The sequence below is a fragment of the Centroberyx affinis genome, unplaced genomic scaffold (genome assembly GCF_046629955.1).
Source record: "Centroberyx affinis isolate AG114_WGS23_722 - 3 ecotype Tasmania unplaced genomic scaffold, CSIRO-AGI_Caff_v1 ptg003914l_1, whole genome shotgun sequence".
Lineage (NCBI taxonomy): Eukaryota > Metazoa > Chordata > Actinopteri > Beryciformes > Berycidae > Centroberyx > Centroberyx affinis.
Window position 1 is genome coordinate 64,242 of NW_027281748.1, and position 23,783 is coordinate 88,024.

The window sequence follows — 23,783 nt, forward strand, 5'->3', positions numbered from 1 at the left end:
GTGAGTGTAAATGGGCTATCTTCTTACCTAAAGCTTATACAATGCTGTAACACTGACCTAGTTCCAGCGCAGGACTACCTACTCCACTTTAAATGTGACATCCATTTGGAAAAAAAAAAAAAGTCATGAATTCCTTCCACAATGAAATCATTCATTAGAACTCACCCACATTGTGCAACTGCTAAGAAAAACAAACGTGTGTGTATTTTTACACCGCTATGAACAATAGAGAGTATTAATCTATGCTATCACGTTTTGTTCTTTGTTGCACATGCTGCTGGTCACATGTGCGCTGTGAATTTAGCGTTTCCTCTCTGTGACGTCTGATTTATTCGAGTCACAGATTCCCACACACACATGAAAAAGAAACAGCAAAGTCCTGCTTGTGGAGTCAGAAAGCCTGCAGGAAAAATAAAAAAACGTCAATACTCGGTGACTAATAATATCACTATTAATACCTTTAAGGCAACTGCGTGGGAGAGAAAGAAAGTCTTCCCTCTTAATCTTCTCTCTGCTAATTGAGGTCACGTCTTGGCACAGATGTAAAAGTTAAAGCGCTCGTAACGCAGCGTTCACCTACTTCCATTCAACTGAGGCAAACATGTGGGAGGGAGAAGTACACAAACTCACTACTCACTCAAGTAAAAGTGCAAACACTCATCTAAACATATACTCTGGTAAAGGTTGAAGCACCATTTCAAACCCTTTACTCAAGTCAAAGTATAAACATACATGGGCTTAAATTGACTTAACCCTCCTATTATGTTTAGGGTTCAATTTGACCCCATTCAATATTTAACGTCTCTAAAAACATGATTATCACTAGCACTATAGCCTTATAAAACCAGAGAAAATATTAGTTTTACACATATTTTCTTTCTCTTTGTTTTGACTGATAACCAAGGGAACTTTCCCATTCCCAAAACATTCCCATGCTTTAGGCCCCATAACATAAGACGCACATTTTTATCAAGGTTTTATCTCACCTGAAGATTTTCTGACAGTGAGTTCCTGTCACAGCTCTTTCACAGACTAATTTACTTTTTATTGGTGTTTTTTTCATTATTGACTAACTGCTATGTGTTACTTGCTGATATTCTGAAGTGTAAACTTGGGGAACACTTTCAATTACAATCATTTTTTGTAGGTTTAAATTGCTGGGGTCAATTTGACCCCAAACGTAAAAGATGTCTGTTAATTTTAACATAAAAGTAAAAGGTCTTTTCTAATGTTCTCTACTGGTTTTCTGTTGAGCGTTCCTCTGAATCGCATCCGGCTCTTGATCTGCTGCTTCTGGGATGGAAGCAGAAAGTCTATCTCGATTTTTCCTTTGAAATGTGCTGAGTAAAAGTAAAAAGTCTTAAGCGAAAGAAAAACCCAAAGTACAGATGCTTGAAAATCTTACTTAAAAAATACAGTAGCAAAGTACCACCTCTGCCAACTAGTGCCACTTTTATCTCTTTCATTCAGCAGAGGAAAAAATAGCAATGACTTGTACTGACATCAACTATTATATTTTATTTATTTATTTTTTTTTTTGGGTCAAGTGTGAGACAAAGTGAGCGCTCACCACCCACAGACTCCCACCCGTCCTCCGGCTCTCCGCCGCTCGCTGGAGGCCGGTGGGAGTCGTCGCCCCGATCAGATCATTTCCTGTTTCCTCAGAGCCGGGTCAGAAATTTTTCCACTGCATCTGTTTGTTTTCTCCTGGCTCGGCTAAACTCTGACGGTCGTTGTTGCCTAGGAACAGATTTGAATATCTTTTTAATCTGTCGGTACACCTCCTCCATGTTGTTTGGGTCGGCGCGCCCTGCGGGTCTGGCACACGGAAATTACACACAAGCTTTTGAGTGCTTCTCCTCTTTTCAGCTCGTCTTTTTCAAGAAACAACTCGCCTCACTTTCTCCCTGCAGGATCGTCTCTCCCTTTCCCTCCATTCACTGTAATTTCCCTCCAGAGAATAAAGTGAGGGAAATAAAACGCTCTGAAATAGCACTGATGTGGGGGAAAGTGTGTGTGTTTGTGTGTGTGTGTGTGTGTGTGTGTGTTCACATGGTACCTGCAGGTTTCACAGAGCCACGTTTTAATACTTTTAAAGACCATTTAAGACTGTTTTATCGCTACTTAGAATTACATTTCCGACCAATTTAACAACCATAACCTGTCACCACCAGCCTATTTTGCAGTTGAACACAGCTGATGGATGTTCTAAAACTAGAAATGGGTTTCATCAGAAAAAGGCCACCAGGAAATTAAATTAATACCCTGTTGGGTATTAATCAAAGAGTCAACATGCATCTTACTGTGAACAACTGTAAGTGAAAGTAATGTCATACAGCATAAGAAAATATGCTGTCTTCTTCACATCTTTTGGTGAAACGACATTTCATGGCATTTGTCTTATTTCATTTGTCTTTCCAACTCTGCACCACTATCTAATTTCATAGTTGCATCAAAATGAAACTTAATATAAAAAAGCTTACATGGTGAAAAAGTCGAGAGCTCTGAAACTGTATTTGAGACATTTTAATAAGGCCTTAACTTTGATTTAAGGCTTTTTAAGGATGCACATAAACCCTGGTTCCACAGAGAAAAAGAGAGAGAATATGTGTTGTGCTACTGGTGGTGTGTGTGTGTGTGTGTGTGTGTGTGTGTGTGTGTGTGTGTGTGTGTGTGTGTGTGTGTGTGTGTGAATATAATCTTCAGATAAGCAGGAATAGCACTGTCAGTGAAGCAGAGTGCGTAAGACAGGTGTAACACAGATGTGATGTGTGCCTCCTCAAAATCATACATAAGCTAAGCAGATCGTACCAAGCTCTGTTTTGCCTGAAACTTTATCTGAGATCATTTTTATGGAGGAATAATAACTCCAGAGTCCAAAACAGCTTTAAAAATAGCAGACGGGGGTCGAATGGGATTTGTAAGGTAAGTTGTCTGCTAGGGTTTGACCAAAATGGGTTTTTGAAGGCAGATAATGATATTTTTTGGATTAAATCTGCAATTAAACAATATTTTACGCTGATAATGTGAGCTGTATATTTAAATTTGACCATTTTCATGCCAAAAACATTTTAAAAAATCCCCAAATTGCAAGGATTCAGTGTTTCCCACATAATTTTATTCTTTGCAGGGGTGGAAAAACCTCTGAAATAATGTTTAGAAATAAAGTTTTTTCCATTGAAATCCATGCTGGAGAAATTCTGAAGTTGGTTATCAGCTCTCTTTTTATCCGATTTTACAGACCAACACCCCTGAAACTGGTTCAATAAAATGATTTCCTCACCTCCATCATATCAGCAGTGGGCAATATTTACTGGCCGATATCTGATTTTCACTGGAAAGCTCGGCCCGCTACCAAGGTACCAAGCTGACTTTCAAACAGTCTCAACTTTCTGGCATTCCTTGCGTTGCCCTAGGCAGCGCATCCCACCCATCTGGTACTCCAAGTAGGGTAAAACAAATGCCAAGAATTATTTGGAAATACTTATTTGATCCAGGGCTGGAAAATAGGACACAGAATGAAGCAATCTTTCTCTGAACACTGCGTTCTGGAGGCAGAAATACAGATTTTATCATGATAAAGTCCCAATAATAATAGTTTTAGTCCTACAATCTACGCCAATGTTGAACCAAAGCAACCCCTCCTCTGCAGCCACTGGATCCCACCACCTGGTATCCCTAATAGCACAGTAATTTAGACTGATTGGTGGCTATACTTGCCCAGAAAAGAGGTAATCACTGTAAAGTTGCGTCTAACCTCACAGCCTCGACCACAGGATGAACCCACCTTTCTTTTTGGAAGTACTGGGCAGCGGGCGTTTGTCCTCGGGCTTCCCCGCCACCCGGCTGTGCTTCATGCGGCAGAAGAAGGATCGCCGAGCTCCAGTGGACAAGTGGGACGCTCCGACTGGGACGTCCGTCTGGACCTGGACCCCAGCTACACATACACACACACACACACACACACACACACACACACATTGACGGACCTGTAACCCAACAGCAAACTGTCCGCGCAGCAAAACAGCAGAAAAATTCGAGAAAAATGCTGGTCCTTTTCTTTCAGGAGATCTTCTCATCGGCAGCTTCCCATTCTTTTCACACAGCATTTACTTCCACAAGCCACAGTGCAGACATTTCTGTATATGTATAGTCATTTGTAAAATTGTAAAAAAAAACAAAAAAAACAACGTATAGTCCCACGGCGCATTTGTCGTGATGACATTTAGTCCTAAATATGAATTTATTTGAATGTAATCTCATGTTACTGTTTTGATCAACTTCCTTCATCTATTCTATGGAGAAAACAGTAATGCTAGGTTACTTGGTTTGCTAGTCAACAACTTCACAAATAGCAAACATATAGCATCTCTTATGGCAGGGCATCATATTATGCTTTAAAATATGTTTGCAAACGATTCAACCGCCTTCATCTCTTTTATGGGGAATTTAATGTTAGGCTACTTGGCTAGCTAGTTAACATTAGCAACTGAACAATTAGCAAACATATAGCATATCTTATGCATCTCTGTATGTATGTAATATGCTATAAAATATTTTTGCAAACTTAAAGCTGCCTTCATCTCTTCTATGGAGAATACAGTAATGTTAGGCTACTTGGCTTGCTAGCTAATGTTAACAAGTGAGCTGTTAGCAAACATAGCATGTAGCATATTGCATACAAAAATAGAAGCACTGCTTGCACAACAATACAGTTTTGTTTTTCTTTATAAAATCCCACGGTATGTGTTATCTTACGATCATAACAAGATTTAGCTATATTTAGATAGACTATATTTCACTATATCACAGCAGTCCATAAGCAATAGACGAAGAACCCAGATGTAAGTTCTCCCCTCATGCAGGCTAACGTCTTTGAAACTCATTTGCATACACATTATTGAAGGATTAGGGGATATCAAAATCACAGCTAATGTGTGCATATTTATATTTAAAGTTACATTTTCACAATAACACAACTTTTACCTCACTTTATTAATAACATTCTGCTCAATAAAGAACAGAGCTCACTTGTACAAAGTGATTTTTACCACACAGTGAGGAGTGAGGTGTCTCTTCCTGTTTCCCTGGCTGAACTTGACTCTGAGAACCACACCGCCGTGGTGAAAAGTCAGCTGAAATGTAACCGGTTCAGCCGAGCCTCAAACCCGCCGTGGCGACAGACTCACTTGCAGCGTCGATGAGGCGTTCGCGGGGATACAGCTCCGAGGCCGACAGCTGCTCTTTGACCTTACTGATGTCTTTGGGGTGGATGAAATCGAACAGGCTTTGCCCAGTCAGCTCCAGCTGCAAACCCAAAACACATACATTTATTTATTTACCTTTTTCCTATTGTATTTTACTTATTTTTAATTATTTTTTCTCGTTTCACTGTGAGATTTGCTTTTAAATAAACACACATTACAGATAAAAATGTATTACTATGATTATACATAATTTTACACGACAGAGTGTGTTGTTTGGTGTCATATAATTGTATTATTCAATTATTATTATTCCTATACCATTGCAGTTTCTCTTCTCTTCAGTTTACACTTTCTTAATCTTACACCAGTTGCTTATTTTATGTATTAAGTATTGTCTGTTCAGTTTTATTACCCATTATGTGCTATTTGGTGTCAACTAATTGTCACAAAACTGTACTGAAAGCAGTTTCCATTGACCCTGGTCGTGCGGCAGTATTTTGTATTATTACTATTACAATGCATTATTCAATTATTACAATTATCTCTATACTATTTTAGTTTTCTTCTCTTCCCCTCTGTTCTATTCCCACTGTCCTGTTCTGGTTCAATCACAACTGAGTTTGAAGGAAAAACACTTTGCTCTGTACGTCAGCACTGCTTACAGTAAAGCTATCTGAACTGCAAATGGGGGCTTTGAATTGAAGGGAATTCAGGTCAACTTAAATTGCTGCAGCATGTCTCCAGTCATGGTTTAGTGGCAGGACCCCACATTATCCCGATCCCACATGTTTCCCCGCTGACCTGGGATCAATTCCCCTCCAGAAGCTTCTCTCCTTCTCTCTGTCCCTCTCTGCGTTCCTACTGTCTGTCTCAATGTAGGAGAGAAGTGGTGAAGAATGTAAAGCGTGTGTGTGTTTCCTTCTGGCTGCCAAGAACTAAAACCTGGCATGAACGCTGCAGGAGTGGCAGCGCTCCAAAAACACTTTTAAAAAAAGCAAGACTTGACCTCAGTTACACCAGGGTTTTTATTGATGGTATTATCCTTGCTGTTATCCTTCATCAGAGCATCACTGAAGATGTTTCATGTTGGGGGTTTTTCAGCAGTCTCACAAAAATTTGCGGCATGAGCACAAACTCTGAAATGTAGATTACATGTTGTAGATGTGAATAATGTGATAGTGTGATTAAGTTCCTTCACTTAGGAAGGATTATGCGACAACAGCACCAATTGGACGCAATATTTTCATGTGTTCGTCATTAAAAAAGTTTGCTAATGGGTTAAGTTTAGGCAACTCAAACTGTGGTTAAATTTAGGCAACTACAACAATTTGGTAAATGTTAGGTTTAGGTTCTGATGATGGTACAGTAAGAAAAACGTTCACTAAAAATGAAAACTTCACTCACAGGTGAATATTACATTTATGCCACTTTTGCTTCATTTGATAGTTTACAAAGGAGAGAGACGGGGGCATGAAATGCAACAAAGGTCCCAGGAGGTTGCAGTTACATGGTATGCAACTTCGCCAACTAAACCACCAGGATGAACCTCTGCTCTTTAATATTTATGATTAATGACAATACTAAGATGAGCATGTGATGTGGAACTGCAACACACCCGGCTGAAGTTGAGGATCTTGGAGACGGACTCGGAGATGAACAGGATTTTTGCCCGGTCACAACTCACAACTAACAGGAAACCGTCCACAGCCTGGATGATAGATAGATAGATAGATAGATAGATAAGTGAAAGTGATAAAACAACAGTGATAAAACACTATGACAAAAACACAGAGAAAGAAGATAAAAAACACAGATAGTTGAATATAAATACTTTGGTACCAGACCGATTTTTGGTATCAATATCAAGCTTAAGACGTCTAAAAGTACTGAAATGTACTGAGAGCTTCAAAATGGGTTGTTACAGGATTTCTACTAGTTTGTGGTGTCTTCTATCAAGAAAATAATTTGAGTAGGGTCTAAACTTCTGCTTACAAAAACAGATGGGATGTGGAAATTGTTCCACAGAAAATAATTTACTCTATTTTGAGTTGGAAGGTGCGGTCAAAGGAAGGTTTGGAAAAAGTTGATGTTTCAGTGCCAGAAGTGAATTTGACGGGCCAGAACTGGAACAGACATCGGTTAACTGTCCTTATCAGTAGCTCTGTTTTTGCTGACCTAATTTAAGAAGACAGTACTCAGTTGGTACAAACTGTCTATGATGCAGAGTTTTGTCCTGAAGTGAAAATTTACTCAGAATTATTCGCTCAGGATAAGAACCTCAGCTAAATGCCTAAAATGTAGATTTTAACACAAGTTAAAGGAGTACACCAAGTTTTTGTGAGATTGGCCCGTTGATCAACTTGTTAAGTGATGAGAACATAGACACCTATAGCTAGCCTATCATGCTACGACATTAGCATATTCTATGTTGAGTGATAGTAGGCAGCTAGCATAATCTCAGAAGTAAGAAAATGAGAACCTGTAGCAGCGCTAAAGCTAAATGCTAAGTAATCTTAAACGATATGCAGCTAAGTCTGGCAGGTTTGTGTACGAAATACGAAAATGACATAAAAACCAATGTAGCGTTTTGAAGTACCAGGGACTACTTTTCTGGAGGAGATAAAAATCACTGCACAGCGGATGAATACGTGGTTTCTCACCTGAAATAGTTCCAAAAATAAACCTGGCTACATCAGTTATATTGAGTTAATGATATTTAATTTTTAAGATTTATGAATCTACTGGCCATACAATAAAAAACACTAACAACTTTTTTATTACCAAAAGGTCAGTCTTCTTACTTTGGATAATGCTAGTGGCCACTATCACTCAACTTAGTGTAGGCTATGCTAAAGTGTTAGCATGGAGCTACTATCACTCAACATAGTGTATGCTAAAGTGTTAGCATGGAGCTACTATCACTCAACATAGTGTATGCTTCAGTGTTATATGGAGCACTGGAGCAAATGATCTACCGGGAACACAAATGATTTTGGTGTCTATTTTCTTATCACTTAACGGGGAAGTTGACCAATGGGAAAATCTCCCAAAAACTTGATGTATTCCCTAAAGTTAAATCACTGTCTGCCATTTTGTGGGAAGGACTCAGTCTAGACTCCTACTATAAAGAGAAATACAGGGTAAAGGCCATATAGTAAGGTGCCAGCTGTGTTCCTGTATGAGTGTCTACCCTGAGTAAAAGGTGCTTGAGGTCGTCGTCAGGCAGGATGGAAGGCTTGTAGGTGGTATCAGTGAAGGCGCTGCTTGTACCTGCTGAGAACACAGGGGGGAAACAAGCTTTTAGTTGAAAATTGACATTTGGTTGAAAGTTTACTGGAGTTTTGTTGATAAAACCGCATGCTTCCCACAGATATTAACGTGCCGGGTCGGTAATATTTACCTTTGAGGGTTTTCAGGTGTTGCACAGCCTTCCGCAACACGGTGAGTTTGTCAAGTTTTCGAGCCATGGGCTTACAGGCAGGGATCATGGTGGACAGCTCGTCAATGAGGTTGTTCATTTTGTCCCTCCGCCGTTTCTCAATCTGGCGGTGAGGCTCCCTGTGCAGTCAGCGATAGACAGTCTATACTCAAGATCTTTCAAATTAAGGGTTCATATCCAAAACGCTACGTAGCCATTTAAAAAAAAAACGTTCATCATTCAATAACTAGAAAATACAGACGATCCAGTCAGGAAGTGTTACCAATTTGTCAACCATCAAGTTAAATTACCCACTATTAAATTACCCTCTATCTCCAATACAGATAGTCATGGAATTCTGCACAAAATCATATCTAACAATAAAAATATTCTCAGATTTGGGTTCGAGAGACAAAATCTCATCAGTCCCTAATGTGGACTAAATTAGGGGTCCTTGATATGAAAAAGGTTGAGAATCACTGCACCAAAGAGTACCATAATTAGCTTTATAATTAAATTTTGTGTTGTCAATCAGTTTGAGTAGAGTAGGTGTCACTTTTTTTCAAATTGTGTCGATTCCATTTTTGAACAAAACTCTTCAAACATTCCTCAGACACCAAACAAAAACCACAGCGGCATTTCAACAGGTAGATGCCGCACCGCTTTTACAACTCAAGTATTAGCAAGTGAATAAGCCAACCTGAAGCATTTCATTTTGACCTGCTGATCCTCTCCTTCAGATCTAAGAAGAAAAAAGGAAACAAAAACAAAATTCTATGCAAACATTCTCTTACAAAAACTATGGAAGCCCATTTCCACCAGTGTGATGAAAAAAAAAAGATCCTGTAAGTCATTATAATGAGAAACTTTCTCAAAATAATGACCTCGTATCTCAAAATAATGAGAAACTTTCTCATAATAATGAGTTAGTATCTCAAAATAATGACTTAGTATCTCAAAATAATGAGTTAGTATCTCATAATAATGAGTTAGTATCTCAAAATAATGAGAAACTTTCTCAAAATAATGAGAAACTTTCTCATAATAATGAGTTAGTATCTCAAAATAATGACTTAGTATCTCAAAATAATGACTTAGTATCTCAAAATAATGAGAAACTTTCTCATAATAATGAGTTAGTATCTCAAAATAATGACTTAGTATCTCAAAATAATGACTTAGTATCTCAAAATAATGAGAAACTTTCTCAAAATAATGAGTTAGTATCTCATAATAATGGGTTAGTATCTCAAAATAATGAGAAACTTTCTCAAAATAATGAGTTAGTATCTCAAAATAATGAGTTAGTATCTCAAAATAATGAGAAACTTTCTCAAAATAATGGGTTAGTATCTCAAAATAATGAGAAACTTTCTCAAAATAATGAGTTAGTATCTCATAATAATGAGTTAGTATCTCAAAATAATGAGAAACTTTCTCAAAATAATGAGTTAGTATCTCAAAATAATGAGTTAGTATCTCAAAATAATGAGTTAGTATCTCAAAATAATGAGTTAGTATCTCAAAATAATGAGAAACTTTCTCAAAATAATGGGTTAGTATCTCAAAATAATGAGAAACTTTCTCAAAATAATGAGTTAGTATCTCATAATAATGAGTTAGTATCTCAAAATAATGAGAAACTTTCTCAAAATAATGAGTTAGTATCTCATAATAATGAGTTAGTATCTCAAAATAATGAGAAACCTTCTCAAAATAATGAGTTAATATCTCATAATAATGAGTTAGTATCTCAAAATAATGAGAAACTTTCTCAAAATAATGAATTAGTATCTCAAAATAATGAGAAACTTTCTCAAAATAATGAATTAGTATCTCATAATAATGAGTTAGTATCTCAAAATAATGAGAAACCTTCTCAAAATAATGAGAAACTTTCTCAAAATAATGAGTTAATATCTCATAATAATGAGTTAGTATCTCAAAATAATGAGAAACTTTCTCAAAATAATGACTTAGTATCATAAAATACTAACTCATTATTTCGAGAAAGTTTCTCATTATAAAGACTTACAGGACTGTTTTTTTCATCACACTGACGGAAATGGGCTTCCATAAAAAACAATGAATAATGTAAGCAAAGGTTTACCTGCTGAGGTCCTCGTCCATTTCGAAGTCGAGACTTTGCCTGTTAACGTCAAACAGACACATTAGGCACTTTACCTCGTTAGATATGTAATAATAAGAATACACTCTTATTTACCATAAACAACTCCAAAGAGCAAAACAGTGAAGTGCCAGTCGTCTTACTGTACAGAGGCGTCTGACCTCTCCTCCACATCTCCCTTGCGTTTCCTTGGCAGGTCTACAGCTGGCAGCGAGGAGGCAGCTTGGCTTTGGCCCTCTTCATCTGCTGCGGCATCTGGAACAGCAACACGGCAACATGAAACCACCCAGGGCAACGTGAAAGACGCATCAAAATAAACACGGCAACCTTGAGACGCTCCGGCAATAATTCACTTCAGTGAATGAAGGAATAAAACTTTCGCCGCCCCTGAATTGTTGTTGTGCAAAGTGCCAGAAAAAAAAAGTCATCATGGAACAAAGCAGCTGAAAACATGTTGTACATGTCTGACTGGATCCTTTACAGCACAGTGCAAATCTCTGAAGCCAAATGGGGTTTTAGTTTAGTTCACTTCAGTTGAGTTGAGTTGAGTTTACTTCAGTTGAGTTTAGTTCACTTCAGTTCAGTTGAGTTGAGTTTAGTTCACTTCAGTTGAGTTTAGTTCACTTCAGTTGAGTTTAGTTCACTTCAGTTTACTTACTTTAGCTCACTTCAGTTGAGTTGAGTTTAGTTCACTTCAGTTGAGTTTAGTTCACTTCAGTTTACTTACTTTAGCTCACTTCAGTTGAGTTGAGTTTAGCTCACTTCAGTTGAGTTTAATTTAGTTTAGTTCACTTCAGTTTAGTTTGGTTTAGTTCACTTCAGTTGAGTTTAGTTGAGTTTAGTTCACTTCAGTTTACTTACTTTAGCTCACTTCAGTTGAGTTTAAGTTAGTTTAGTTCACTTCAGTTTAGTTTAGTTTAGTTCACTTCACTTCAGTTTACTTTACTTGAGTAGTTTGGTTTAGTTAGGTTGAGTTGAGTTGAGTTTAGTTAGGTTGAGTTTAGTTTAGTTTAGTTCACTTCAGTTGAGTTTAATTTAGTTTAGTTCACTTCAGTTGAGTTTAGTTTAGTTTAGTTCACTTCAGTTTACTTTACTTTAGTTGAGTAGTTTAGTTTAGTTATGTTGAGTTTAGTTTAGTTCACTTCAGTTAAGTTTAATTTATCTTCGTTCACTTCAGTTGAGTTTAGTTTAGTTCACTTCAGTTTACTTTACTTTAGTTGAGTAGTTTAGTTTAGTTATGTTGAGTTTAGTTTAGTTCACTTCAGTTTACTTACTTTAGTTCACTTCAGTTGTGTTTAGTTTTGTTCATTTCAATTTAATTTACTTGAGTTGAGTAGTTTAGTTGAGTTGAGTTTAGTTAGGTTCCATTCAGTTTAGTTGCACAGTCATAAAACATAGAAGCAAGATGATAAAAAAACAAAAAGAAAAGAAAATCATCATTAAAAACCCATGGTCTCACCACCAAACAAAGAAAAGGAAGAAACAAACAGAAACAAAGAAACGGAAACACCGCCGCACGTGGACTGCATAGCAACGACAACCGAACACAACACAGAGGGAAACAGTGAGGCAACAACAGCAACAAAGCAGGTAAACTGTCAAGTAAGGGAAAAGAAAAGTGTTGCAACCGACGCTGCAGAGTAAAACCCCGCGGCAGCACCCGGGCCGGCACGTGTTTGCGATCCTTGCCGAAGCGTTGAGAACATTCCTCTGAGGTGTGTCAGGCGCTGGCAGTGACGCAGCGTGACGCCAGGTAACAAACATCACACACCTGCCAGCTGCCAACACTGACTGTCTGTTCTTATCACGCATTACAGCTTAATAACCTGTTTTGTGGATGTATTGTGGATGTATTTTTGTGTATGTATTTTATGTCCTTTTCTTTTTTCTTCTCTTCTCTCGTTTCGCTACAAACACTAAACACAGTGCATCTGGTCCTTGTGCATAAATGTATGTTACAATTCTAATGCTACTGTGATGTCCATGTCAAATAAGATAAACTTAACTTAACTTTGGTTCATGGATTTTTTTGTAACTTATTATTATAGTGGGATAGGCAATGTTGCTATGAAGTAATAAAAATTGTTTTGATTATGCAGTGGTTAGATTGGTTGGTTATAGAGTGGTTAGAGGTTTCTTAGTGTGCTTTAAATATAAATAAATAAAAAGTTCTTGATTCACGTGATTTCATGGGGTACAAAGCAGTTTCAGGCTTTGCTAATCATAAAGGAGCCTAAAATAAGTTTGGTTACCTTCAGTTTTTCAGGCCCTTTTTACGGTTCAGGTAAAGATTTTCTTCTGTTTTCCATCATATTTATGTGAAACTTGAAGGGATTCGTTCCAAAACTCTGTCTGTTTTAGAACCGTTTTGCTACTATACCTGTGATTTATCCATCAATATTTCAAAACCGCAGAGGACTCTGTTCTCAAAAGCACTACTCGTTCTGCAGATGACTCACAGCAGTGACCTGTAATGTGTTTTTACTTCAGCAACCACTTTTGCAAGAGTAGGCGGCAGGTATTTTAAGTGGTTGATATCTCATTCAGGAATTAAACACTTCATATTTCCATGGAAAAAATAAGGCGGATGCTACTTTAAAAAAAAGCCGACTCTGGCCCTGTGGAAAAATATTTCTGGGTGCTGTAATTTTCTTCTTTTGTCTTCGTATCTCTATTCTTGAGTCTCTACCCAGCCCCCCCCCCCCCAAAAAAAATCCCCAAATATCTAGGCACGGTCCTGCTCCATACTGGTCTGTTCCTAGGTAATCTTCACTGCACTGGCTGACGTTTGCCATTGAAGGGCGCCAAACCTCCAGCTATGCTCGGATTTTCTCACTTGAAAGGCACGTGCCAGTAAATGGGGTTTGGGCTGTAGAGTTACCTAAGGCTTATATAATGCTGTAACACTGACCTACTTCTCTCACAGGACTCCCGTATTTTAAATTGTGTCATCCATTGGGGAGTAAAAAAAATAAATAAATAAAATGTTGATAAAGTGAAGAATGCTTTCCAACGTGACTGTTGACTGTGACTGACCCATATTCTCCTGTCGCTCAGCTGGATTTTCAAAAGGGAGAAAAACTGCTGGATAATGATGCCAAACTTTAATAATGATGTTTCTTTTTTTTCTGGTACTTCCACAATGTTGTAAATCACAAGTGACAGTATCAATGTAGGTTGTGACACTTTACTCAATATTATTCATGCTCTAAAGTGACTTTTTTTTTTTTTTTCAACTTTTGTACAGTGGCATTATGGATAAGGAGAGATTTATAGAGGCCCATGCTGTATAAGGAAAAAGGAAACCTAGGAGTCTGAGAAGTAAAAAAAAAAACATTTTAGGGATTAGGGAAACAGATTATGGGAATCATGTCAAAATGAGTTCTTAATATTATCACTATTAACACCCAACCAACAGCATGGCAGAGGAAAAAGCCTCCTCTCCTCTCCTCCTCTCTTCTCCTCTCCTCTCCCCTCCCCTCCTCTCCTTTCCTGTCCTCTCCTCCTCTCTCTCTCCTCTCTTGTCCTCTCTCTCCTCCTCTCCTCTCCTCTCTCTCCTCTCTTGTCCTCTCCTCTCTCTCCTCTCCTCTCCCCTCCTCTCCTCTCCTCTCCTCCTCTCCCCTCTTCTCCTCTCCTCTCCTCTCTTCTCCTCTCTCTCCTCCTCTCTCTCCTCTTCTCTTCTCCTCTCCTCTCCTCTCCTCTCCTCTCCCCTCCTCTCTCTCCTCTCCTCTCTCTCTCTAGTAACTGAGGTCGACTCTCGCCACACGTGTGGCCGCACACAGGCGTGACTTTCACCTTTTCCAATCAGTGGAGGAGGTATTTGCACGGCAGAAACTTTAACACTATTGACATCCATTTCTTTAATCCCTTCGGGGGAGTTTAGTGGGTCATCAGTGACGCAGAAGTGGAATGTGGGAGTGAACGTTTTTTTGTTGTTTTTTTTCACCGGCTCTCCCTCCTGATTTGCAGCTCCAGATATCCATGTGAAAACATAATAAAGATCGGACAGGAACATGAACTGTTTTCAGTCTTCCCACCTCAAAATTTCCTCCTTTTAAAATTCCACAAAAGCAAAAATGAACGCTGCTGCTGTGTCTAGATGTTTCCTGATCATTTCAGAAACATCCATGTGAACTCTTTGTGTTTTGGAAGCTGCAGTCTTCTGTAAATAGCTGTGAAATTGATGGCAGCAGCTGACAGTACCGGGACTAAGCACAGGCTTGATAGTTTAATGATTAATGAATCAGGATATGATGCCAGTTAAAGGTGAGGCGAGGTAGCTCTCTACAAGTTGGAAACGCGCCACCCTTTTACCACCACTGTTATAAGAAAGCTGTCAGAGAGAAATATGAGTTGAAAATGGAGATGCTGGCAAATGACAAAGCCAAGCAATAACAGAACGACAAACCACGCCATAACAGATCGGGAAAAGAACATTGGGACTTTAAAAGATTTATCCAAACAGCACTAATTCATAAAATGCAGTGACAGCTTGAGCAAAGTTTTGGATGCAGTTTGGGTTCCAGGTTTTGCAACTCTTCTGCAAATCATCCCCCCGTCTCCAGCAGACTGGTGCAGTTGTGGTTACACACCTGTAAACCTTTGACCCGTAACTCGTTTTTTTTATCCAAATTTAGCAAACTGCACTTTGGCTTTCAAGTCTGAAAGCTTCAGCAACTTCCTGAACACTAACTGGCTGAGGAACAAAGTGGCTGCTTTTGTTAGACCGACATGCCGGTTTGCTGATATCGGGTCAATATCGGCTTTGTATTAAATATCAGATATCAACCAATTAATGTTTTCCAGTGTCGATATGATGGAGGGTTCTCCTGACCACAGATACACAGCTTTAATTGTTCAATAATCTTTTTTGTAAAGTAATTGTTTTAAAGGCAGTAACGTGTCCCAGAGTTTCTCTACCATTGAACAGGTGTGGTGGGTCTCTCTGCCTTAAAGAGCTTCTGACACTAAAAGACTTTCATCAGTCTGGTTTCAGTGGAGAGTTTTAGTGTCCCATGATGGTTTAAATGCTGTTTCAGAGGCTTTTCCACCCTGACAAGTAGAAAATTTGTATTATTAATTATTATATTATTAATATTATCTTCAGAAAGATCAACATAGTATTTAAAATATGTGCAATATCGCATTTTAATCTCTGTCCTCTTTGCCTGGGAAAGTTTGTTTTTTTAAAAGTACACTTAGTAAATTTGACATTAGCTACTTTTTTACTTTTTCTTGAATAGATTGCCTCTACTTGAGTAGAATGTCAGTTATTCTTTCCACCCCTGGCTCTTCTGCAGCCTATACTTGTTAACAATATTCCCCCATTTCTCCCACACCAAGAAACATAAGAGCACAGACTGTCTCTGCTCTTACTGATAGGCTATAATACCATTCATCCAATCAATGATCAATTTACCAAGGTAGAAGGCATATCGACTTTCCATAGACAGTAAGCAGGACAATCTCCTGCGCACGGTTACGAGTGTGAAAACCTCAAACATCCACATCTCGTTTCAAACAACAAACGTTGAGTGTTTGTCTCCGCCGACTCAAACAACAGCTTCGGCCTTCAGGTGAGCGCTGCTTCAAGGCTGAAGCATCCAACGCGTGGGGAGAGGGAGAGGGAGGGAGAGAGAGAGAGAGAGAGAGAGAGAGAGAGAGAGAGAGAGAGAGAGAGAAAAAGAGCGAGCTCCCTTTTGTTGACATGAAGAACCCAAGGCTGTTCTCAAGGCCACGATTTCAATAGAGATATCAACACTTCTGTGTGTTTTTTTCCACTCAACACATACTGTGCTGGGCCTGGGTCTGTTCTGACACAGTGTGGCACAGCATCGGTACCATTTGGTTTTCCATTACAATTTTGATCATATGGGACCCTGTTCAGGTGACATGTGTAACCATGGCAACAGCTTTTAACGTAGGTGGACGTAAATAGTCACTTACCTGTTTCTTAGCTTGTGTACTCTCCTCCAAAAACACCAATCAATATTCTGACTTAGCCTGTCTTGACTTATTTTCAAAAACACTTTGTTTTACCCGCACTCTGGAATTAATATCATTCTGCACTTTCTTGTCGGCTCATAATGTCATTAGCATATCGTCTGTTTCCCATTGTTGCAGTGTTTTGTTGTTGTTCAGTATTAGTAGTAGTAGTAATTGTAGAAGTAGCAGTAGTAGTGTTAGTAGTAGTAGCAGTAATATCAGCAGTAGCAATAGTAATAGTAGTAGTTGTTGTAGCAGTAATAATAGCAGTATTAGCAGCAGCCGTAATAGTTGTTGTAGCAGTAGTAGTAATAGCAGTGGTGGTAGTAACAGTAGCAGTTGTAGCAGTACTAGTAGTAATAGCGGTAGCAATAGTTGTATAGTAGTAGTAGTAGTAGTAGTTGTAATAGTAATAGTAACAGTAATACTAGTAGTAGTTGTAGCAGTACTAGCAGTAATAGCAGTAGTAGTAGGCCTAATAGTAGTAGTTGTAGCAGTAGTAGTAGTAGTAGTTGTAATAGTAATAGTAACAGTAATAGTAGTAGTAGTTGTAGCAGTACTAGCAGTAATAGCAGTAGTAGTAGGCCTAATAGTAGTAGTTGTAGCAGTAGTAGTAGTAGTAGTTGTAATAGTAATAGTAACAGTAATAGTAGTAGTAGTTGTAGCAGTACTAGCAGTAATAACAGTAGTAGTAATAGTAGGCTAGTATTTGTAGCAGCAATAGCAGTAGTAGTAGTAGTTGTTGTTGTAGCAGTACTAGCACTACTAGCAGTAGTAGTAGCTGTCGCAGTACTAGCAGTACTAGCAGTAGTAGTAGCAGCTGCAGTAGTAGTAGGCTATCGCAGTGTTTTCCTTTATTAGAGTGTGCAGCTTGTGTGGTTGCAGCTGAAGAAGTGCAGCACCATTCGGTGAAAACTGAACATAGAAAATTTTGTCATGTGACTTCTGTGCATTCAGGGAAAATATTCCACATAGGCAAAGTTAATTAAGGATATTACCTAGAGGTTGAGGTTCTAACTGGGCCAGAAGCAATGTAAGCAATGTAAGACTGAAAAAGAGATTTCTCACTCTTTGTTCCTTAGTCTTCAGGTCGGTGACATGCTGTGGTTTTTCCGTGTCACTAGCAGCACTGGGACAGTCTGATCTGATCCACCTGATATGTTTATGTAGTCATGTTAAACCAGAACTCTTTCTCTATGCTCAATTTGGGAAAGCGACCAAGAGTTTTGTGGTTTCAGCTGGATCTGCGGCCATGCATAGCAGACAAGGCGTGCCGCAGCTACTGTAACCTACAGTACACTGTGTTCCAGTCTATTTCTGGTTGATTGACCTGCAATCAACATCTTATGCAATTGTGCAAGTTTTCAAAACGCCTAAGATAAACAAATAGGCTTACCCTCTTAGAACAGCCAATATTTCACTGAGACCATTTTTCATCTTGAACACAATCCATATTGTTTAATACAACAGCTGCAATAACCTCAGCAAGCAACAGCTTTATTTCAACTAGCCTAAATGTTGCAGTCTGTGATTTTGAAGGGAACAGCTCAAGTGTTTCTGAGTAAAAACAAAAAACATTCAAAGCAAGGATTTAATTAAACATCATGCATAAGTTATCCCACTTTTAGCAGACTTTTTAAATACACTTTTCAGTCAAGGAGCTGCGTACATGATATAATAATGACAGGAGTATGAAACAATAGGCATTAACAGTAGAGGCTATAATTATATGACCTTATGGGGCTTTTTGGAAGCCAGTTACACAGTAACAAAGCACCTTGTGCACCTAAATGTCTTTTCTAAATGTCCTAAATGTCTGATGACCTAGATGTCTCTTCCAAAAAATATTTCAAAGTGTCACTGTGTGTCACTTAAACGTGACCTTCTTAAATCTTAAATTAATTAGCTTCATTCACTTTAAATGCAGCAGTTATCAAAAGCAGCCAATACTTTTTCAGGCTTTAACGCCAAAGTTATAAAAAAAAGTATTTTATGGAATTTCATGAAGGTGAAAGTTAAAGAGGCAACCCATGTGCTTATAATGAACAAGCCTGATTGAATTCATTCAGCCAATTAAATTCAATTTAAAGTTATTGTCTAATACACTTCCATCACAGGTATCAACCAAAAATCTTTAGGGAGTGAAATAATATTCCACATATTCCAAGCCTAGAGCCTCTATAAAGACTATTGTCCTAACGGAAAAAAAAAATCACTCTAATATTCCTATAGGGACTAACAGGGTCTGTGATACTCAATAGTGAATAGTGACCATATCCTGCTTTATGGTATTTTATCTCCTATGGTGTCACTTTAATACTCCTGTAATATTCCTCATGGGTCGTGCGGTGTGTATACAGTGGTCAATAGTGAGTTTATAGTGACCTTATCGTACTTTATGGTATTTTAATCTCCTGTGGTATCCCTATAATATTCCTATAAGGTCTTATAGTGCGTCTGTGGCGCCGAATAGTGTGTTTTGTTGTGATTTGATCGTACTTTATAGTATTTTTTAAACTCCTGTGGTATTCCTACACTATTTCTATAAGGTCTGCGGCGTTCAATAGTGAGTTTATATTGAACCGCTTATATAGGATCCCCTCCGGTAAAGTTGCTGCATGACATCTAAAATTTCAATGCGATAACGTAAATGAAAAACAATCGTTCTAAAGTGTATTTTCGGATTGCTGTAGTACTTTTTCGTGAGGGTTAAAAGCCGTACAGCGAGCGCCGCTGTCGCACCGCAGCGCCTCCTCCGCTCCTGCCTGCAGAGTGAAGGCAGCGCTGCTCCACTGATCTACTGACCTAGTTTTCAAGGAAACTGAAGTCCTGGAACAAGCAGCTTCCTCCGCTCCGACGGGCGCGCACACGACCTCTACGCGCGACACGCCGGGGACGAGCACGCAACAGAATAATGAATGGAGGGCTTCCACCGCGCGCGCGGCGGCACAGCCGGTTTGCCAGTCTACACACAGCTTAGCTGTCTGTCCCGGTCATCGGGTGCTGCACACTAACGGTAATGCCGTTACTTTTCCTCGGTAATAAGCAGGGTAACGAAGTTCTGTTTCAGCTGCAGTGACGTTGTTACAGTCGCCAGTCACAAAATAAGTAGTCGCGTGTGTTGTCACCCTTTCTCAATTTCAAATTTAAGTTGAACTAGCCAAAAACTAACCGTTAAACTATAAGCTATCCCCTGATTCGTTTTCCTTAGCAGTAGTACCGAAGTACTGTTTCAGTTGCAGCGATATTACAGTTGCCAGTCACAAAAATAAGTCGTTGCTTGTGTTGTCACCTCCTCTTAATGTTTAAAATTTAAGTTGAATTAGCCAAAAACGAACCGTAAAGCTACATATCCCACAAATATTCTCTGATTAATTTTCTTTAGTGGTAGTAACGAAGTAACTTACTTTTTCAGTTGCAGTGTTGCCAGTCGCCATCACAAAAATAAGTCGCTGCTTGTGTTGTCACCCCCTCTTAATGTTCAAATTTAAGTTGAATTAGACAAAAACGAACCGTAAAGCTACATATCCCACTAGTATTCTCTGATTAATTTTCTTTAGTGGTAGTAACGAAGTAACTTACTGTTTCAGTTGCACTGTTGCCAGTCGCCATCACAAAGCCGTTTGCTTGTGTTCATCCCTCTTAAGTTGAATTAACCCAAAACTAACCGTTAAGCTATCAAACTTCTATTCACTGATTCATTTTCTTTAGTAGTAGTAACGAAGTAACTTACTGTTTCAGTTGCAGTGTTGTTATTACAGCCAGCAGTCACAAAAATAAGCCGTTGTTGGTCTTCATCCCTCGTAAATTGAATTGGCCAAAAACTAACCTTTAAGATACACTATTCTCTGATTAATTTCCTTTTGTAGCCTAGTAGTAGCAGCTAACAAAGGCTATTGTTTCAGTTGTGATGGTATTATAGTCAGCATTCACAAAAATAAGCCGTTGCTTGTGTTGTCACCCTCTCTTCATTTGAAATTTAAATTGAATTCGCGAACAGTTAAGATGTATCTCACATGTATATACCCTGATTAATTTCCCTTAAAACCTACTATTCAGTTGCAGTGATGATACAATCATCACTGCAACTGAATAGTACTTTTACAGTCACTTTTACAGTCACAAGTAGCTGCTCGTGTTGTCACCCCCTATTGAAATGAAATTGTGTGATTGCTGAGTCAGCAATCACACAAGTTCACACAACTTTAACACTACATACACACATTATACATCAAACCCTTCAGCTACTTCTGCTCTCACAATGTCAATATATAAGCGATGCGATGTATAGTTTTTGAGATATTAACGGTTGTTCGACACCAGTGTTCCACTCTATTTCACAGTAGTTTCACAGTAGAGCTGCTTTACACATGCAGCTCTCGTGCTTATTTCACTCTTCTCCATTTCAACATGTCTACATATTTTCATACCTTTTTACTTCTTAGTATTATTACATGTTAGTACATTTCTAACATTATTACTTGCCACTGCCTTACTCTTCATACTACTAGTAGCCTACCTTCCAGCTTTTCACATGAGCCTTCCTACTAAAGTTTGTTAGCCTTCCTACTCTTCCTACCAACTACATATTTTTATACCTTTTTACTTCTTAGTACTGTTACATTTCAGTACATTTCTAACATTATTACTTATCACTTGGACAGTCATTACAGCTCCTTCACAGAAGTGTTTTAAACTGCCACATTTCCCACAGTTTTAACATTATACAGTCACATATTAATTACACTTTGGTTCAGCCACTTCAGTTGGTCAGTCGTGTTAAGAAACACGCACGCACACGGGCACGCCCACAGTTTGCACTCTCACGCATTTTATCCAGAAAATGCACCTTTGTAGTTCAAGTTGAAGTTGCCAAAACCTACTTAAAAACTATACACCCCACCTATATCCTCTGATTCGTTTCTAACTGAAGCCGCCCGCCTCTCTCACACAAAGCTGGCATTAGACGAGAAATGACAAGAAAAGTTTAACAGACTTTTTTTTTATGGGTTATACACACGACTTTCTCTGTGTGGAAGTCTTCCCTCTGCTTTGATTTTACTGAGCCAGAGGATGAGGAGAAGAAGAAGAAGAAGAAACCCTGGGCAGCATCGACATTTGATCCACCTGATCACTGACAACAGAAATAACTTGAGTCATCGCGATTACTCACTGCAGGAACGGAACCCCAAGTCCCAACCGTCAGTTTGTTTTTTTTGGGGAGGGGGGTTTCGGTGGGCGCGTAACGGAAAACTAATCAAACCTCTTTAAAAGTCCAACAATGACTCGCTGCTCACAGAAACTCCTAACTAAAACTAACATTTTTTTTTTTTTTTTAAAGCGGACGCGTGATGAGTAACAGCGGTTATTTTCGGAGAGTGCCGAGGCACCGGTCGCCTACCTGCTTGCCTGTCCGCCGTCCCGTCATCGCCACCGGCCGACATGCCTGGACTGGAGCCGGTCTGCCCGGTACGCAGCGCCGCAGCGCATGTGGAGCCACCAGATGTAGTAGTAACAGAGAGATGGGGAGAGGAGGGAGGGAGGGAGGGAGGGAGGGGGGGGGGAGGGGGTGTTGTATAATTGACTTTATTTTCACCCTCCTCCTCCTCCTCCCGTTTGTACAAAGGAGGAGGGCTGGGGGGCAGAAACGTGAGGGATGTACGAGAACAGAACACCCAACTCCAAGCAAGCAAGGAAGGGAGGGAGGAAGGGAGGGAGGGTTCGCACTTGTCTCCTCCTCCCTTCGCCTTTTCAGTTCATTCATACCTTTTCCACCCGGTAGAGTAGACTCCGCCGCACTAGAGGCCTACTTTCCACTTTATTTCATTCATTTTCCAGTCGTGTCATCTCTGGCAGCTGCAGCACTCGTGCCATTCATGAATCAGCGTCTATTCTGACCAAAAAAAAAACCAAGAAAAAACTAGGCTACATTTCACACATACTTCAGAGATATAACAATAGATATAAATTGGGCCGGAATGTGTACTATATTTTGGATATAGTTGTCAGCAGAGCATATATTAGAAAATGTAGCCTATTTCAACAGTCCAAAATATATTTCAAATCAATATCATATCATCAAGTACAAATGCATTAGTGGCCGTTTCTTTTAATAGGCTATTTTAAAGGCATAGAAACATATTCTGAGGAATTTATTTGCCATATTTGGGTCTAGTGCTCAAAATGTTCCCCTCATTTGCATTTCCATTTACGTCTCCCGACACTTGTCTGCAAAGGGCCACATGACTCATAAATACGTTAATTGTCTATAAGTGGATGCGCTGATTGCTGCTCGCTTCACGCAGGAAACGCCCAATCAGGCCGGGACAAAACTGATAGTAATGTCGCATCTGTCGCATGTGAATCAAATCAAACCCCCGGCCCGGCCCGGCCCGGCCCGCACGAGACCGCTGCCGAGAGTTTTGATTCCTCCGGTGCTCCGTACGTTTTGGTGACCTGAAAAAAGCCGTGCGCGTCACCACAGTCTGACTCGGCTACTCTCTCCCTCTCGGTCTCTCACGCTGCGGCTCGTTTCTTCTCCCGCCAGAGAGGGGTGATAAGGAAAGAAGTCTCACTCTGCCTCTGTTGTCGGTTGTGTTTTTTAACTGAGACCGGCAGACTCTGCTTCCAGTGAATTTGTTTGTCTACTATGTGATCAAAGATATTTAATGTAGACATTGTCAAAACTGTATTTTGTCTGGGTGGTTGAGTTTAAACTACATTTCAAAGATCCATCCTTTTTTTTTACAGGCAGTTTACCCTCTGCTATTACTAGTTTGCCCTCTACTAGTACAGTTTACCTTTTTTACATTTTACATTACATTACAGTTTGGGAACTCCAGTCAATATGTCACAACTGGGCTTTGAAATGAAATCTGTCCAAACAGGCAAGTTTGCAAAAAAAAACAACACAAAATGTTCTTCGACTTTCCAACGTTGAATGGCGAGCATGTGAAATTTCAAAGTAGGAAATTTGTTTTTCTGATGGATCCAGTAGCATGTGAAAGCAGGGTAAGTCCTGTCACAATACTGGATCCTGATTGGC

General features: G+C 39.3%; 1 protein-coding gene across 1 annotated transcript in view; it reads right to left on the reverse strand.

The window, feature by feature from the left end:
* The window catches only part of LOC139663087 (basic helix-loop-helix ARNT-like protein 2), a 34,565-nt gene extending 12,337 nt beyond the window's left edge, over nucleotides 1-22,228 (reverse strand). The window contains exons 1-9 of the mRNA XM_071541624.1: nucleotides 22,140-22,228; nucleotides 10,897-11,008; nucleotides 10,736-10,774; nucleotides 9,326-9,367; nucleotides 8,608-8,765; nucleotides 8,398-8,480; nucleotides 6,823-6,915; nucleotides 5,190-5,307; nucleotides 3,788-3,937 (exon numbers count right to left, since the gene is read on the reverse strand). Coding sequence (XP_071397725.1) covers nucleotides 3,788-3,937; nucleotides 5,190-5,307; nucleotides 6,823-6,915; nucleotides 8,398-8,480; nucleotides 8,608-8,765; nucleotides 9,326-9,367; nucleotides 10,736-10,774; nucleotides 10,897-11,008; nucleotides 22,140-22,182 — 838 coding nt within the window. The 5' untranslated portion in view covers nucleotides 22,183-22,228. The remainder of the gene's footprint in view (nucleotides 1-3,787; nucleotides 3,938-5,189; nucleotides 5,308-6,822; nucleotides 6,916-8,397; nucleotides 8,481-8,607; nucleotides 8,766-9,325; nucleotides 9,368-10,735; nucleotides 10,775-10,896; nucleotides 11,009-22,139) is intronic.
* Between the last annotated feature and the right edge of the window lie 1,555 nt (nucleotides 22,229-23,783).